The sequence below is a fragment of the Lissotriton helveticus genome, chromosome 8, assembly GCF_964261635.1.
Source record: "Lissotriton helveticus chromosome 8, aLisHel1.1, whole genome shotgun sequence".
Classification (NCBI taxonomy): domain Eukaryota; kingdom Metazoa; phylum Chordata; class Amphibia; order Caudata; family Salamandridae; genus Lissotriton; species Lissotriton helveticus.
Window position 1 is genome coordinate 1,531,066,618 of NC_136069.1, and position 17,058 is coordinate 1,531,083,675.

At 44.9% G+C, this 17,058-nt stretch overlaps 1 protein-coding gene across 1 annotated transcript in view; it reads left to right on the plus strand.

Moving 5' to 3' along the window:
• Positions 1-2,779: 2,779 nt before the first annotated feature.
• LOC144772039 (retinal guanylyl cyclase 2-like) overlaps positions 2,780-17,058 on the plus strand; it is a 590,168-nt gene continuing 575,889 nt past the window's right edge. The window contains exon 1 of the mRNA XM_078656243.1: positions 2,780-3,524. Within this exon, the coding sequence (XP_078512369.1) occupies positions 2,780-3,524 (745 nt within the window). The remainder of the gene's footprint in view (positions 3,525-17,058) is intronic.

The window sequence follows — 17,058 nt, forward strand, 5'->3', positions numbered from 1 at the left end:
GCCGGAGCACCCCCAAGCGGCCCTATTTTCTGGCACATCCAATAAAGGCGAATGCTAGCCTCCCATAATACCTTACAGAGCTGAGTAACCCTCAAAGATGGCACAGGACTGAAAGCACTACTCGCAGGGCTTATTTCTAGTTAGTAAGTGACTAACTATTGCATGAATCACTTGTACATCAAGGAAAGGTAGCGTGAGACGAAAACAGCCCTGCAGAATTATATCAACACTAATCTAGACTCTGCACACGAATCCCCATAATCTCATCAAGGCCCTTTCAACTTTACTCTGCCCATCCCTGCCACTTTCTTCCATGACCTAACTTAACTGTGGGCAATATTTGCAACTTCTCTCTCTCAGGCCAATTGATTACAATGTCTGTCTCGTTTCATATCACACTCCTCTCTTCCGGGGCTCCGGGTTCGATCCCCGGCAGCAGCTCAGCTCAGCATCAGGTAACTCTGATCACGAGCTCACTTAATTTCCCCGAAGGCCCCCAACGCCTAGAAACCTTAAGGGGAGAAATGTTTGCGCTTTTCAAATATGGATTTATTATTATTATTATCCTCCTCACTACCAATGTATCCCAACAAAAATCCAATTTCTTCTGTACTTTAGTAGTTGTCTCAATAAACAAGATATCATTCACCAAAACAACAGTATTGCCAATTGCTGTGCTGTGCTCTTGTTTTCTTTGTGATGTGTTGATGCTTTTACTATATTTATAGGTTTGATATTTTGGTCAAAGTTGGTACATTGTTACAAGTTGCTACATAATTTCATGCTACAGATAAATACTATGGGTCCTACTCACAAAGCTGTACCTCATTTCCGCCTGTCAGGATTCCACAAATGGATTCCTAGTGGGTGTCAATACATTTACAACAGCCACTTTCTCCATCATGAGTGTGGAGAAATGAGTAGTAATAAATCCTGCTTAAGGGGTGGGAAGTGGGTGTTCCAAACCATGGTTTGAATTAGAAGCTTGAGAACACCTGCAAACATGTACAAATGTGGTATTATCAAACTTAGTTCTCGCCTTGAAAATGACTGGATATTTGCTAAAAACTTGAGCCCCATTCCATGATAGAAAGACAGAAGAATCACTCCAAGATTTGGCAGAGGTGTAGGGCTAGAGCTTTCTCTAGGGAGACAAATGCCATCCGTATGTAGAAAAAAAGAAAGAACAAAACATACATATGCACGGGGACTCCATTCACTATGTGCAGAATTGGAATAGGATCACACAGAAACTGCCACAAAATATTCCCATTAGCACACCTTGAAACTTGCGCATTATACAGGTTTCCAAGCATAGGACTGGGAATTTTGATGAATTCCAAAATAAGATAAAATATGGATATTTAAAGTTAGGGAATTTTTATTGCACAAAATGCAAAACGAATTTCATTGCGTGTGCTGAATTGCCAAATGCGAAGCAGCGCTCGCAACAAAATTCCTTTTATTTATTTATTTGTTTACTTACCTCCGTTAGGCCGTATTCCGTAGTTTACTATCCCCCACCTTGCTCCTCCCCTGCCTAGCCTCACTGCGCGCAGCACTCCCACCAGGAGCCGCCACTGATGTTTTGTCATGTTATGTGCAGGGCTGGACTAGGAACCAAAACCGGCCAACTTTGTTACAGAGGCCGATATTGCAGCTACGCTGCAAAAGCGGCCCTGTAACAAAAACAAACCCCAGGGGTCCAAAACCGGCCCCCACCCTGGCGGCCCACCATGGAAATGCCCGGTGCCTGCTACTGCCAGTCCGGTCCTGGTTATGTGGTTTTAGCTCATAGCTTCTCCAACAATGGGGCTTTCTAGAGCTGGACCTTGGAAATAGAGAACTGACGCTATCTGCCTCACAGAGAGAAGAGACAGGCAATTTAGGTAGAAAAAAGCCATGTCTTCAGCGATGTCCTGAAGTGCAGACAGTTTTCAGTGTTTCTGATGGACAGAGGAAGTGCATTCCAAAGAACAGGAGCTTTGGCACAAAATGAGCGGCCTTTCGGACTCACGGGACAGTGCCAAGTTAAAGATCAGCTGAACGTAGGTTACGGGAGGGTCTGCAGCAAGAGAGGAGATTGGACAGTATGAGAGCTCTTTGGGAGTATAAGATCTTCTGAGCCATACACAAGGTCTTGAAGTGGATGCCCTTCTCCACTGGAAGCCAATGCAGTTTGTAAAGGAGACCAGAAACAGAGCAACATTTGAGGAGGGCAAAACGCAGGCTGGCTGCTGCATTTTAGGCAAGATGGAGTCTTGTAATGACTGACTTATTAGTGCCAAAGTACAAGATGTTACAGTAGTCAAGTTGGGACGAAATTACTGCTTGAATGATAGTATGGTGGGTACTGGAATCAAAAAGGCCAAGAATGTGTACCCTAAATGTAGTCATTGCAAAAATGCAGTAAATGTGACATAATGGTTATGAAATAACCCTAAAGGACATAGAAGTTGTCTCGGTATGGTTAGTGGAGCCAACCATAAATCACACCAATATGCTGTGTATAACATCCCACATTTTGCCACAGATGACACAGCAAATAGCATCATTAGTGGCAATGCTGCTAACATCACATATCACCTCACTGATTCACCTCAATTAACAGAGCACTGGAGGGTGAGTTATAGTTTGCTGGTGCTGAGATGCTTCTTTGAATCTTGCTTGATTTTGTATGTCAATATAATTAGTATTTTCTCTATTGCAGGAAAACATTGGATTGTGGACTTATGGGCTCCTAAAATCTTCTGCACCGTTCACAAAAAGCAATAAGACAATGTTTTTTCTCCTTCTAAGAATTGGAGACTTTTTGGTGAAGTTATCAGCACATCCAGGCACTTACATATTAAGCGTTCAGAGGTCTTATAGGACGTTTTCCTTCTCAGTCCTTTTGTGGTGGTTACTGCTGGGAAGATTAATGTTTCCATGTCATGTACACTGTGCAAACTTTACAGTGGGAATATTGGGACCTTGGAACTGTGACCCTTTGTTCTCCAAAGCGTTGCCAGAGCTAGCTGCTAAATTGGCAGTGGATAGAATAAATGTGGACTCCTCTCTAGAGCTTGGATTTAGGATGACGTACACCATTCTACAGGAGAACTGTGAAACTTCTAAAGCGCTTGTTGGATTTTCTGGCTATGAGAAAATGTCTTCTGCATTTGTCGGCCCTTTAAACCCTGGCTATTGTGAAGCTGCCACTCTATTAGGGAAGAACTGGAATAAAGCAGTGTTTTCTTGGACGTGCATCAACTATGAACTGGACAACAAGGACAGTTTTCCAACCTTTGCCAGGACCTTGCCCACACCAACCAAAGTTTTATTCAGTTTCATGAAGTATTTCAGGTGGGCGCATTTAGGCATAATTTCTTCCAATGAGGATATATGGGTGGACACAGCAAGCAGACTTGCGAGTGCCATCAGGAATGAAGGATTGCCCATCGGCATTGTTACGACTATAGGTAATGGAGATGAGGGCATCACAAGTGCATTGCAAAATATTAAAGAAACAATCAATCTCAGAGGTAAGTTATCCACTCATTTGCCTTCTGGAAGTCGTGTTCTCGGTGGTTGGTTGCATGTTGTTCATATCAGAGATTGGACAACATGGCTCTTTGTAGTTAAGATGTTGATTATATATTTATGTTCTTACATTGTTTTATATTCTTTTTCTCAGAACACATACATTCAATGTATACAATCTAAATATCTAAGCTTATAGCTTTGGCTACAAACATACCAGTACAAATATGTTGATCAAACATTTGTTGAAAATATTAAGACACTGCTGTCACTGAACAAATCAGTGCCTTTACTGCTCCCCAATGATCAATAAAGACTATGTAACTGTCAACGTCCTTGTAACAGGGAAATGATCAATAGGAAACATGGAGGAGTTGTTACCCTTTTGCAAGGACTATTTAATACAATTCCCTTCTATACTTAGTTACTGGGAATTTTTAATTTACTGTTAATCTTAAATTATAGTACATGACCTCATACCACACCTAACCATAAACTCCAAAGGAAACAACAAACCCTTAGATCACACCATTCTGTTTACCCCATGCTGGCAGGCCCAGCTATCACACCACACAGCCACCTTCATGTTGTTATCAACTACCCTATCCAATGCGCGCGCCATACATTACACATGCATGATACACAGCCTGAGCTGCAAAGCACCATAACAATCTAACAAGTACCAAGAATATATAACATCATAACTCACACTTGACTCCCATTCAAACCCAGACGATTTCTATTTGCGGCCCACCATATATACCTCACAAGTGTCTACCTATCACTTCTTTCAATTTTCAATACTCCAATGTCTCACTGTGCTGCTCACTTTCAAACATCACCACCACATAGCAAAACTTAATCTCACTAAACACCAATGCAACTCCACAGCCCCTCCCTAAGAAATGAACCAGACCACACAATCCTCCTGATATCACCATTTACATAACATGAGATCTCTAGGTTCAGCAGCACACAACCCACAGTAACCTCAATATGTTTAGCCTCCTCATACCACCCCATTCACCCCCACAATCTAAAGGCATGTAACCAAGCAAAGAATATCACACCCAACATCTAAATATACATTAAAAACACCACACCAGGACCTCATGTACACCTGTCCATGCCACTTCCCACTTCGAGGCAATGATTACACCAACTGTCCAACCTTCTAGCCCCTTCCAAACTCCCTTCATATCATTGCTATTGAAATTTTGTAGTAAAAAATACCCTAATGCTTTAGGGTATAGTTTCTCAAGTACAATGAAATACTGACTGGCTGCCAGATTATTGCAGAAGTTTGGCAATACATATAAAAAGAAAAAGCTCCAGAAGTGCTGGTAGTAGCAGTTTTTCCAAAATGATCTCTGCCACCCCAACAAGGATCCCTGAATATGGCATCATAGTCCAAATGACCCCTAAAGCATCATACTATTAACTGATAAACTGAAGCAATGGAGGTCTTTGAAAAAAGAAAATGCTACAATCATATTTTCGTTTGCAGGAAAACCAATTTATATTTTCGAAGAAGGACAAACCCAATTCTTATTTTAATCGTGTGTTATCAGTAATATTTCCTTCCCAGAATGTACAGCTATCCTCTACAATAGAAGACACAGGTAAAAGGCCTCCTATATGCTCTTTACACTGCTAGATCTACTCCTGTTGGGTTGTGGCACAATTGTTGCTTGTCACTGTGAGTGCACTAGTGCGGATTATTAGGGTACACTGTGTGGAGCTGGCACTTTTGTGTACTAATTACCTACAATATTCGGGGGTTACATTCAAACCCCTTGAAAAGATTATTTGACCAACAAAATGTGCTTTAAAAAAACTAATAATTCTCTAATTCTTTCGGAGTGCAAACCTCAAATGATCTTCCAATCCTTTCCAACTCTTGTCAACATACATTGAAAAGCTCATTTTGACAAATATTTAAATAAACATTTTTTCAGGGAGAACCCTCACTATCTTCAATATTGCCGTCAAATGCTGTCTGGTTCTGGCCAAAGGCTGTTGACCGAACGTATATTAAAATGCACTATATGCCACTATCCCCCAGATTCATCCCGGCACAGCAAGTCACATAGGTGGTTCAATACCACCCTGAAAACTCAGCAACTCGAACTGCGCCAGATGGAGCGTAGGTGGAGACGTAATTACTTGCCCATTGACAGAGAGGTATACGTCGCTGCACGGAAAAAATATAAAAGTGCAATTATAGCAGCGAAATCCTCACATATTTCTGAAAGGATCCTCATTGCCCCTAACAAGTCCAAGGAGATTTTCCGAGTCATGAGTGAGCTCACGACTGATGCCAGAACCCTTCCTTCTCAGGCCCCTACCCAAGAGTCCTGCAACGCCTTAAATAGTTTTTTTGTTGAAAAAATTATTAAGATCAAGAACACTATCCCTCCCTCCTCTCCCGCCGCCATATCAGCTTCCTCTCCTGGAAACCCACTCTCACTGTCATACTTCCCCGTCCTTGACCCTGCCACTCTGGCCAAACTCATTGCCCGAGTTAAATCTGGCTCGCCCAATGACTGTTGTCCCCCCTCTGTCTTCCATGACATTTGCCTGGCTCTTCCGGATTGCATTTTGCCTCTGTTAAATACCTCCCTTGAGACGGGCACGGTACCCAACTCCTTTAAGGAGGCTGTCTTGGTGCCCCTGCTGAAAAAACCTGGAGCCGACCCGGTGGACCTTGCTAACTATCGGCCTATCTCCCTTCTGCCCTACTTGTCCAAACTCTTGGAGGCACATGTCACCAGTTGCCTCTCTCAATTCATCGAGTGTTCCAACTACCTCGAACCGAATCAAGCCGGTTTTAGACCAGCCCACTCCACCGAGGCTGTGATCCTGGCAGTCATGGACTCTCTAAGGGGTAATGCCGATGGAGGGGCGCCTCAGGCGCTCGTCCTATTGGACTTGTCGGCGGCGTTCGACACGATGGACCATAACATCCTTCTCCACCGTGTCGAGCAGGCCGGCATTCTGGGCCTGGCCTCTGCCTGGATCAAATCTTTCTTGTCGGGCAGAACCCAGGCGGTCCGTTTAGGCCCTTTCACAGCCGCTAAGGAACCATCCACCTTCGGAGTGCCCCAGGGATCATCCTTGTCCCCTCTTGAGGTAACAGGTTTTTAGGAACCCGTTTGGTGCCAGGGGATAACACCCGAAGACCTCTGAGTTCTCCCTTGTTCCGGACCACAGAAACACTGAGTCTTCTAGTCGCAGTCAGAGATCGAATTTTATTGGCAGCTACCAAGTAACAGGTGTCCTAGAAGCACGACAAACACGGGTCATGTGTTCTCAGGAGACTGTTCGTTTTTACAGAACCAGCCTTCTCCTTATATACAAAAATAATAGCTGCAAGCAAGAATTCTTGAGTTTATGATATGGCTATACACATATTTCTACAATAATACAAAAGAGCGAAGTCATGTAGGCAAGCCCGTATTTTAGATGTCCAATTCGTGATAGATTACCCAGCCAAGCCCGGAACTCCCATCAGATATCGGTGAAGCCCCAATAAAAGAAGGCACCTCCTAGTCATAAAACTGGCCATAAACAGGGAGCGTGGACAGGTGTGTATGTGTGTAGAAAACATGATCTGGATGTAGTGAATGGTTTGGGGCATGTTATGCATTGATGCTATCGTATTAGGCCACTGGGCGAGGAGCTGCCCAAACAGGTTTCGGCTGGAGGCAATGCAGTCAGTTGGGACAGGTCAGGGGGAAGTCAGGGAAGGTGGACGTGTCCTTTTAGATCAAGCTCGACCTTTAATTGACTTATCATGAGGGCAAGACACAAGATGGATACCGTTTACAAAATGGAGTCTGAGGGGTCGGGACGGAAACTACGATTCAGGGGTGTTAGCATTCCTCGATCATGACGCAAATGCATAGGAATGATGTCCTAATCATTATCGGTTCGTCGACACCAAATTCGTCATGGTACGTTGATGTTTCGGGACACGGGTATTGGACCTCGTTACCGAGACAACGGTAGGGTCCAGAATTTTAGAACCACAGACCCTCCTTTTGCCCTCATATAAGGCAATAATTCATGTTAATCCGAGTCTAAATCTGTATGAAGGAATTCGTGGAGATGCTGCTGTAGCATCATTCTGTTGCTCAGTTCGTCCCTTGACACAGGCTTCCGTACACATGAGGTAGCACAGAGGCCACATAGTGCAGGAGCGCACTGTACACACAGGCAGAACATAAACAGAAGTGCTAAGATCATCCCAATGAAGATCAGTGTTTTCCATCCCCAGGTAGCGATCAGTTCCCAGAACCACCCTAGTAAGGACCAGTCCCCTGTTTTCTACGTGAAGGGAACCAGATATCTCGTGTAGCTTAGAGATGGCCTGGTACACTGTCGGTGCGTTATCAGGGATGAAAATGCAACAACTGGATTGGATCACTCTACACACACCACCACGATCGGCGAGTATGATATCTAGGGCAACTCGGTTCTGAAGTGTCATAAGTCGATCCGACTGAAGTTCGGTCGTCAAATTGCCAAGGGCTCCGGCCGTTGTAATCACGGCGGATTCAACTATCCTTGATAACTGGCGAATATTCCTGCTGTTCACCATATGCCCCCAAAATGGCAGAAAACCCTTTGCGAAGTCAGCGAATTCCTGACCCGCGGTGTCGTCTTTACTCTCGACACCTCTAGCTGTCCTTGTCCGATGGTAATCTGCTCTGGCCGTGTAGGTGGGAGGCAGCAGAAATGAGATAAAACATGTACCTGAGAAGTCAGGGGGCAACCAGGTGTAGGCTTGGTCATGGCAGACGAAAAACGTGCCTTTGGCTGCTTATAGTATAGGGGAAGTTCGGGAAGCGAACACATAGGTTTCCGTGCATATACTCTTTCCTAATTGTGCTTTGGGATCCCTGCCGATACCTTGTAAACATAAGTGACCTCGGTTGGGTACTATCCAAACTGGGCGGGATTTCTTTGCTGTCTGGCTCTTACTCAGGTAAACCCCATATTTAGTTACGTTCCAACGAGTGTACGGAGTGAGTTCATCTTTGGGAATCGTTAGATATGTGTCGAACTCTCTACTCATATTTCTTATCCCTGCTACTAGTGCCTTGTTACTGGAATCACTCTCAGTAGAACGGGTCGGGTATGGTTCTAGGGCGAATAGGAACATGGTCTGGAAAGCCCACAGAGAACCATAATAACTGAAAGGCAGGATGAAGTATGGGATACCCTTATCAGTCGTGTGCAGCATGAGTCCGCATACCCAACAGTTCGATGTGTTCATTATGGACTGGTGTTGGTGTAGAAGTTGAATGAATGAGTTATTTACAAATTCGAGTCTTCTGGCAGACTCGTGTTCAGGTAGAGGGTGAAAGGAGTGTGTGGAGAGAGTGAGAGGAGGAGTTGGACGAGTGTCATTTGAGAACAAGGACACTTGAAAGACGAATAGAGTATAACCAGTCAAAAACATCGTTATACTACACAACATTAAAATACATGTTATCAAAAACCTTCTTTTGGCCAGTACAGTGCATAGTTGTCTTTCAATGTTCGTGAATCTGGTAGGTCTCTTTACCCTAGGAAACTCCATCCTCTAGTTGCTGCCCGCGGTGGTAGGTTGATTCTGCCAGGGAGTGCGCTCTGTTCAGTCCGGGGTAACTCCCTTGGACCAACCAGAACCGTTGACCTAAACGTCCCCAGCTGCACTCCCCAGACTTCAACCGCGACCCTAGCAGCAGAACCGATGGCGGTTCGAAAATCAAAAATGAGCAAGTTTCCTGAGAGTGAGAGAGCTGAAAAATCAAAAATAGTTCTTGGGGGAAGGGAAATCACATTAGTTTGCTTTTTATTAGTCTCTTTGTCTTGACCTTAGATTATATTGTTGTTTCCCAGGTACGGTGTGGTCTTCAAACAATGTCTTAGGTTCTGAAGTGTCCAACTGCATTGACGGTGGCACAAGTCCTTGTAAAATATGATCACTCTCCTTTTCGGTACCAGTTTCTTTTAAACGTGCATCGCTGAAAGGGATGAAGCGAGGTATGGATTCTGTCTCGGAGTCGGCAATTCCTTCGTTGACCCACCGGTCGTATGGAAGGGGCAGAGGGACCCATTTACAATGGGTCCCGTGCACCCAGTTCTTTTTGCCTTCCACCCGAACAGCTGATCTCGTGGAAAGAAGTACCAAGTACGGTCCGGTCCACCTCGGCTGTCCGTTGTTTGTGCGCTGAAAATTCCGCACCAAGACCCACGTGCCGGGTGCGATGGAGTGACCTGGATCGTCAGAGGCTGGCGGAGAGGAACTGTGAACCTGTTGGTGTAAAACACGCAATTTAGTTGTTAATTCGCACAAATAGTCAAGCAGTACGGGGTGCTCTATTTCGCTGAGTTTCTTTGGCCTTGGCACGCCCCAGACGTTGGCTGGGCGGCCAAACACTATCTCATGAGGACTAAGTCCTAACCTGGAATGGACGGTCATTCTGGTTGACAAGAGTGCTAGGGGCAAGGCGTCAGGCCATTTAAGACCTGTACAGGCTTGGATCTTGGCTAATTTGAGCTTTAAAGTGCCATTGTAGCACTCTACTAATCCAGCTGATTGGGGGTGATTCGCAGAGTGAAACTTTTGTTGTATGCCTAAACACTCACACACTCTCTTCATCACGCGTCCTACGAATTCACTTCCATTATCACTCCAGACGATTCTAGGCATACCGAATCTAGGGAAGAACTCTTTGACAAGGGCTTTGGCAGTTGACAAGGCAGTATTGTCCTTAAGGGGGTACGCTTCCACCCACCTGGAGAAAGCGCAAACAACAACGAGCACATACTTCAGATTGTTGCATCTCTCCATGTGAATGAAATCGAGCTGCAAAACCTCGAACGGAAACGTTGGAGGCGCAAAATGACCAGCTGGAGTTGGGGTTCCCCTACCGGGATTGTACTTCAAACACACCATACAGTTTCTGACCACATTCTCTGCATATTTCGGGATATTACCATTTTGCCATACTGGGGCCAATACTTTACAGATTCCTCTCGAACTGATGTGCGCAACTCCATGAGCCATTGTTACTACTGCAAGTACATATGCGTTATGTAATAGCCATCGCTGGTGTTCTGACAGTTCGACCCAACAACCATTCGCGTCTAATCTACCTTTACTTTCTCTCCATTCATTCACCTCTTTCTCAGTTGCCTCGGCTTGTATAGATTTTACGCTTTCAATGGTGTCCTCACACATTCCCACATCCGTAATCCATCTAGCGGGACCTACAACATACATTCGACTCATCGTGTTCCTTGCAGTCTCTTTCGCAACCTCGTCTGCAAATGCATTCCCGCAGCCAACATCATCCTGAATCTTTTTGTGTGCACTGCATTTTACAATTGCAACTTGTAGTGGCAAGGTCAGTGACTCGAGGAGTTCATTAACTAACTGACCATGTTGTATCTTTGCACCATGTGACGTAAGAAACCCACGTTCACGCCACAATCTCCCAAAACTGTGAGCCACGCCAAAGGCGTATTGGCTGTCAGTGTACACATTCACTTGTTTTCCTTTCGCTAACACACATGCTCTGGTAAGCGCAATCAATTCTGCGGCTTGTGCAGAATTGTGGGAAATACGCGTGGTCTCTATAATGGTGTGTAATGTCGTTACGGCATATGCTGCAGTCGTATCACCATTCGGCAGCTTGAAACATGAACCATCAACCCATAAAGTATCGTTGCATTCAGGAAGGGGAGTGTCCTGTAAGTCTACTCTCCCTTTTGTCTCTTCTTCTGTCCTAAAACAGCAGTCATGGTTATCAATCTTGTCTGTTTCTGTCGGAATGGGTAATAACGTTGCGGGGTTCAGTGTATCACACCTCTTTATGTGGATGTGACTTGCTAGCAGTGTAAGTTCGTAACTGGATAGTCGAGCGCTAGTAAGATGTTGTGTCTTCGTCCTGTTTAGTAAAATGTCTACTGCATGCGGGACCATAACGATCAGAGTATTATTCATGACTAATCCAGCGGACTGTCGAATGCAGACAGCTGCTGCGGCGGTGGCTCTCAGACAACTTGGTAGTGCCTTAGCCACAGGGTCTAGAGTTGCAGAAAAATACGCGCATGGGCGCTGTCTGTCCCCAAAATGTTGTGTTAAAACCGATAATGCACAACCTTCCTTCTCATGGACATATAATGTAAAAGGCTTACTGTAGTTGGGGTTTCCCAACACAGGGGCCGAACATAATGCATCACGCAACTTGTGGAAACTCGTTTGGCAATCTACAGACCAGGGCATAGGATTTGGCGTGTCTTTGCAGAGTAGTGCCAGCAAGGGTTTAGCTAGTAGTGAGAAATTCGGTATCCATTGTCTACAGTACGATGTAATGCCCAAGAAGGCCCGAACATCTCTCTGTGTCCTTGGGGCACTCAGTTCTGCAATTGCCTGTATTCTTTCTGGTGTCAGTCTCCTTCCCTCCTTCGACAAGATGTGACCTAGGTAGGTTACTTCTTGTCGGCAAAATTGGAGTTTGGAAAGAGAGACTTTGTGCTTCATGTCACATAAGTTACGTAATAATGATAACGTAGCTTTCTTGCAAATCTCTTCAGTGTCTGCAGCGATCAGCAGATCGTCTACGTACTGAATCAGAGTTGAGCCATTCGGTAGAACAATCGTGTCTAGTTGTGTTTTCAGGGCCTGACTGAATATTGATGGGCTTTCGCAGTAGCCTTGAGGAGCACACTTGAAGCGGAAGCTTCGTCCTCCTAAATTGAAGCCAAAAATATCTCTACTCTCCTCAGCAATCGGGATGCTGAAGAAAGCGTTCTTCAGGTCAATCACCGAGAACCAATTTGCTGAAGCTGGAACCATTGTCAATAAAGCAGTAATGTCGGGGACAACTGGAAACTGTGGGATAACTATCTTGTTTACTTCTCTGAGGTCAATCACGAACCTATACACAGACGGTTGTAAAGGATCAGTACGCTTTAAGACGGGCAGAACTGGACTGTTACAAACATTACCTGTTGTTTCTTCGATGACATTTTTATCGATCAGATCATAAACGATCGTCAACAATGCATTTTCGCATTCGCTAGATATTTTGTATTGGGGAATACGTGGCAACCTAACGTTGGCTTTCAAAGTTATGACATACGGTGCTATCTCCAAACGACCTACATCATTAGAGCCATTAGCCCAAAGTATATCAGGAAGTGATGACAATTCAGTCGGAATATTGTCCTTTGACAAATACATTGGAGAAATGACTTTCTTACCTAAAGTAAGTTGTACTCCCAAGGGGGAACAGTACAAAGTCGCATATAACCTTTTTAGCAAATCCAAACCTAACAAATTTTCACCGCAACCTGTTGTAAGAATGAGGGGTGCTTCTAATTCGCACGGGCCAATAGAAAGAGATATAGGACTAGAGATCGGGTTTCTAACAGGGGCGCCAGAGAAACCTACTGAAACATTCATTTCGCCAGACAAAGGTGCGCCAGGAAGTTTCGAGTGCATGATAGAACTTTTTGTAGCACCAGTATCCAGCAGAAATGGCTCTGACACTCCTGAGGTAATTACCTCGACATAAGGTCCATTCTGATCTACTGGAACTGAAACAACTCCCTCTCTTTGTCCATGGCTGTCCTAGCAATCGTTACCCTCATTTTCGTGTTCGGTGTAATAGTCGTCAGCATAGTACTGAGCTGACCTAGACGATGCATTATTCTGTTGGTCAAAGCTGTTCATCGAATTCTGAGGCGGAAAAGAAGTGGTATTCTGGGTGAAATTTCCACGGCCCCTACCATTAGGGGCATGTTGAACACCTCTTCCCCTTACACCTGAAGCACCGCTCAAACGTCGCGCAAGAGCCGGACAATTACCTTTAAAGTGACCCTCTTCTTTGCAATACGCACATTGATTCGGGCCATAAGCAATACGCTGATGGGAAAACTCGTTTCCTTGCGCGTTTCTCGAATACTGCTGTTGTTGTTGATAATTGGGCTGACTAGCCGTACGAGGCGGATAGGCTTGCTGGAGAAGAACTTTAGTTTTTAAATCTTTTGTCTTTTTGTCGACTTTATCTAGCTCGTCTTTGCGCCTATTTTCATAGTACTGGGCTGTAGCTAAAATTTGCGCTGACGTAGAGACAGCCCAAGCACTCTCTGAATCTTTCAGTTTATTACACAGTTCAGGGATTAAATTATGTACGAATTTGTCTACAAACAATCTTTGACCACCCTCGGTAGCCATATCCTGACCACTATGATCGGTGAAAGTCTCCTCAAATCTTGTGAAAAAGTCAGACACATTCTCATCTTTCTTCTGCTTGCACGCAGATAGCTTGTCCCAGTTTACGCGTACTTCAGGCATTATTGTTTTCATGTACGCGATAATCCTACCGGGAAGTTCAGCTATTAGCGGCTCAGGTTTAAAACCACCTATTTGTCTAGCATCCATAGCGGTAATGTTCGCCCATGAGTCACCTAGTTCTTGGTCATGGTTCGTATGATGGATTTTGCTCCATAAAGGATGTGGAACAACGTTCCCAAACAACATGTCTATATCCGCTAAATTCATTATACATGAGCTTGCAGTTTGCGATAACTCCTTATAATACCCAGTCGGGTTTTTACGAGGATCAGGCAGTGTCTGTTTGAGTGCTAAGACTTCGGATCTTTTCCAGGGGACATGTACCCATACACGCTGGAAATGAGGCAGAATTGGTGGATTCGCATTCGCATCACCTTCCCTCCAAACCGGAGGAACCTCTCTCATGGGGTACTGTCTCGCTCTTTTCCCACCTGGTGCATCGTCTTCGTGACATGATCTAGAGACGTTTCCCTTACTCCTATAAGAGAGCAATAACTCTATCGCTTTCTCAACATCTGCACCTATAATCATACCTTCATAGAACTTAAAGCGTGTACGCCATAGTTCGTTCATTGTGCATTTGGAATCATTTGTCTTCACATCTTCGCACAGATATACACACATTTCTTCGAATACGTATCTCTGGGTGGGTGCATTCCATTGACGGAAAACGTCCATAACAGACTGAACATCATATCTAACAGTATCCGTAATCCATTTACGGGCTAGTTCATTTAGCACTCTTCTTTCCTCGTAATCAGGCAGTTGACTACGGGACTGTCTATGTTCTGTTTTAGGCGTTGTTTTAGGCGACCCAAAGAAAGGTGAAAATAGACTAGTGACGGTACCTGTCACTCTTTGTCTAATAGAAGGAGAACCTTGCGGAGGGGTAAGTGCCTCGGAAAAAACAGGCTGAGGCAAAGAAGAAGTAGAGGCAATAGCAGAGGAAGTTGAAGTAGTAGCAGACGTAGTATCATAGACAATAGCTGGAGCTGTAGGCAAAGTCGTAGAAGTAGATGGAGTAGATGGAGTAGGTAGCAGAGACGGCGGCCTTTGAGAAGGCTGCTTTGGCGTTGTAGTAGCGTCTAACGCATACGGTGGAGGTGAGCTTAATAAGTGGGACATTAATGGATCTTTCTCGGATCTCTCCTCTCGACCTTGTCCCTTATTTGGTAACATCGGGTAGCATTTATCTACTGCTAGTTTCTTGCTCCTAAACATTTGTTCGTTTTCCTGCTCTTCCTCGTTATCCCTGTATGTTATGGCAGCTTGCACCATCGACATTCCTCTTTTATTCTTTTTTGCAAATTTTATGTCTTTCTGTTTGGCTTCTTTGCGCCATAAGCGGAAAGATTCAAACATCGCCGGCCGGGCTTTTCTCTTAAATAATTTGACCTCTAGGTTATCTAATATTTCTGAGTCGAAACTACCATATTGGGGCCATTTTAAAACACCATCCTTGCGGGTGTATTTTATCCACACTTCATTATATGTGATGGGACCTACGCCGTGCTTTACATAGAGCTCGTATGTTGGATTTCCAATCGGAGGAACCGGACAGGAATCCTCTAATCGGGAGTCCTTACTATAACCAAGACAAAACAAGTTTCCAAGTCTGCTAAAACCAGGCATCTTTGCTCACTAGTCTAGCTTCAAACTGCAAAGGATTATCTGTTACGATATTTCTCGTGAATACACAAGTCCTTCGGCTTTGGGGCTTGCAAGTACCAAATCAAAGCGTATCTCAAGGATACCAAAAAATAAGGACAAACTAAGGACTGGGAGACGCTCCACTCATACTTAACTGAAGTATTTGAAGATCGGTGACGTCGCTAGAAGACTCGTCTATCGTTTCGCTCTACCAAGGATCACTGGGTCCAAAACAAGGAGATAGTCAGGGCAGCAGTCCTTCGTAGCCGTCGGGACGCGGGGAACCTCGCAGCAAAGACCTTCGGAACCACGTCGACATACAGGGGTCGCTGAAGTGGCTGGCCGTCCTCTGGAATTTTCACACGAAGCTCCTCACGAACATCTGGCTTGGACCGTCGCCGCTTGATACCGCCCCGAGTTGGGCGCCAACTGAGGTAACGGGTTTTTAGGAACCCGTTTGGTGCCAGGGGATAACACCCGAAGACCTCTGAGTTCTCCCTTGTTCCGGACCACAGAAACACTGAGTCTTCTAGTCGCAGTCAGAGATCGAATTTTATTGGCAGCTACCAAGTAACAGGTGTCCTAGAAGCACGACAAACACGGGTCATGTGTTCTCAGGAGACTGTTCGTTTTTACAGAACCAGCCTTCTCCTTATATACAAAAATAATAGCTGCAAGCAAGAATTCTTGAGTTTATGATATGGCTATACACATATTTCTACAATAATACAAAAGAGCGAAGTCATGTAGGCAAGCCCGTATTTTAGATGTCCAATTCGTGATAGATTACCCAGCCAAGCCCGGAACTCCCATCAGATATCGGTGAAGCCCCAATAAAAGAAGGCACCTCCTAGTCATAAAACTGGCCATAAACAGGGAGCGTGGACAGGTGTGTATGTGTGTAGAAAACATGATCTGGATGTAGTGAATGGTTTGGGGCATGTTATGCATTGATGCTATCGTATTAGGCCCTTGGGCGAGGAGCTGCCCAAACAGGTTCGGCTGGAGGCAATGGAGTCAGTTGGGACAGTTCAGGGGGAAGTCAGGGAAGGTGGACGTGTCCTTTTAGATCAAGCTCGACCTTTAATTGACTTATCATGAGGGCAAGACACAAGATGGATACCGTTTACAAAATGGAGTCTGAGGGGTCGGTACGGAAACTACGATTCAGGGGTGTTAGCATACCTCGATCATGACGCAAATGCATAGGAATGATGTCCTAATCATTATCGGTTCGTCGACACCAAATTCGTCATGGTACGTTGATGTTTCGGGACACGGGTATTGGACCTCGATACCGGGACAACGGTAGGGTCCAGAATTTTAGAACCACACTCTGCTTTTTAATCTTTATCTCCAACCGCTTATCCACTCTTTGAAGAGGTGGGACATTACCGTCTTCAACTATGCGGACGATTTGCAAATTATATTCCCCCTCAACACTCCCAATGCAGCTCCTGATTGTCAAGCGGTTATGCTACACATCCAGCAATGGATGAATCGTAACCAACTCAAGCTGAACCCCGGGG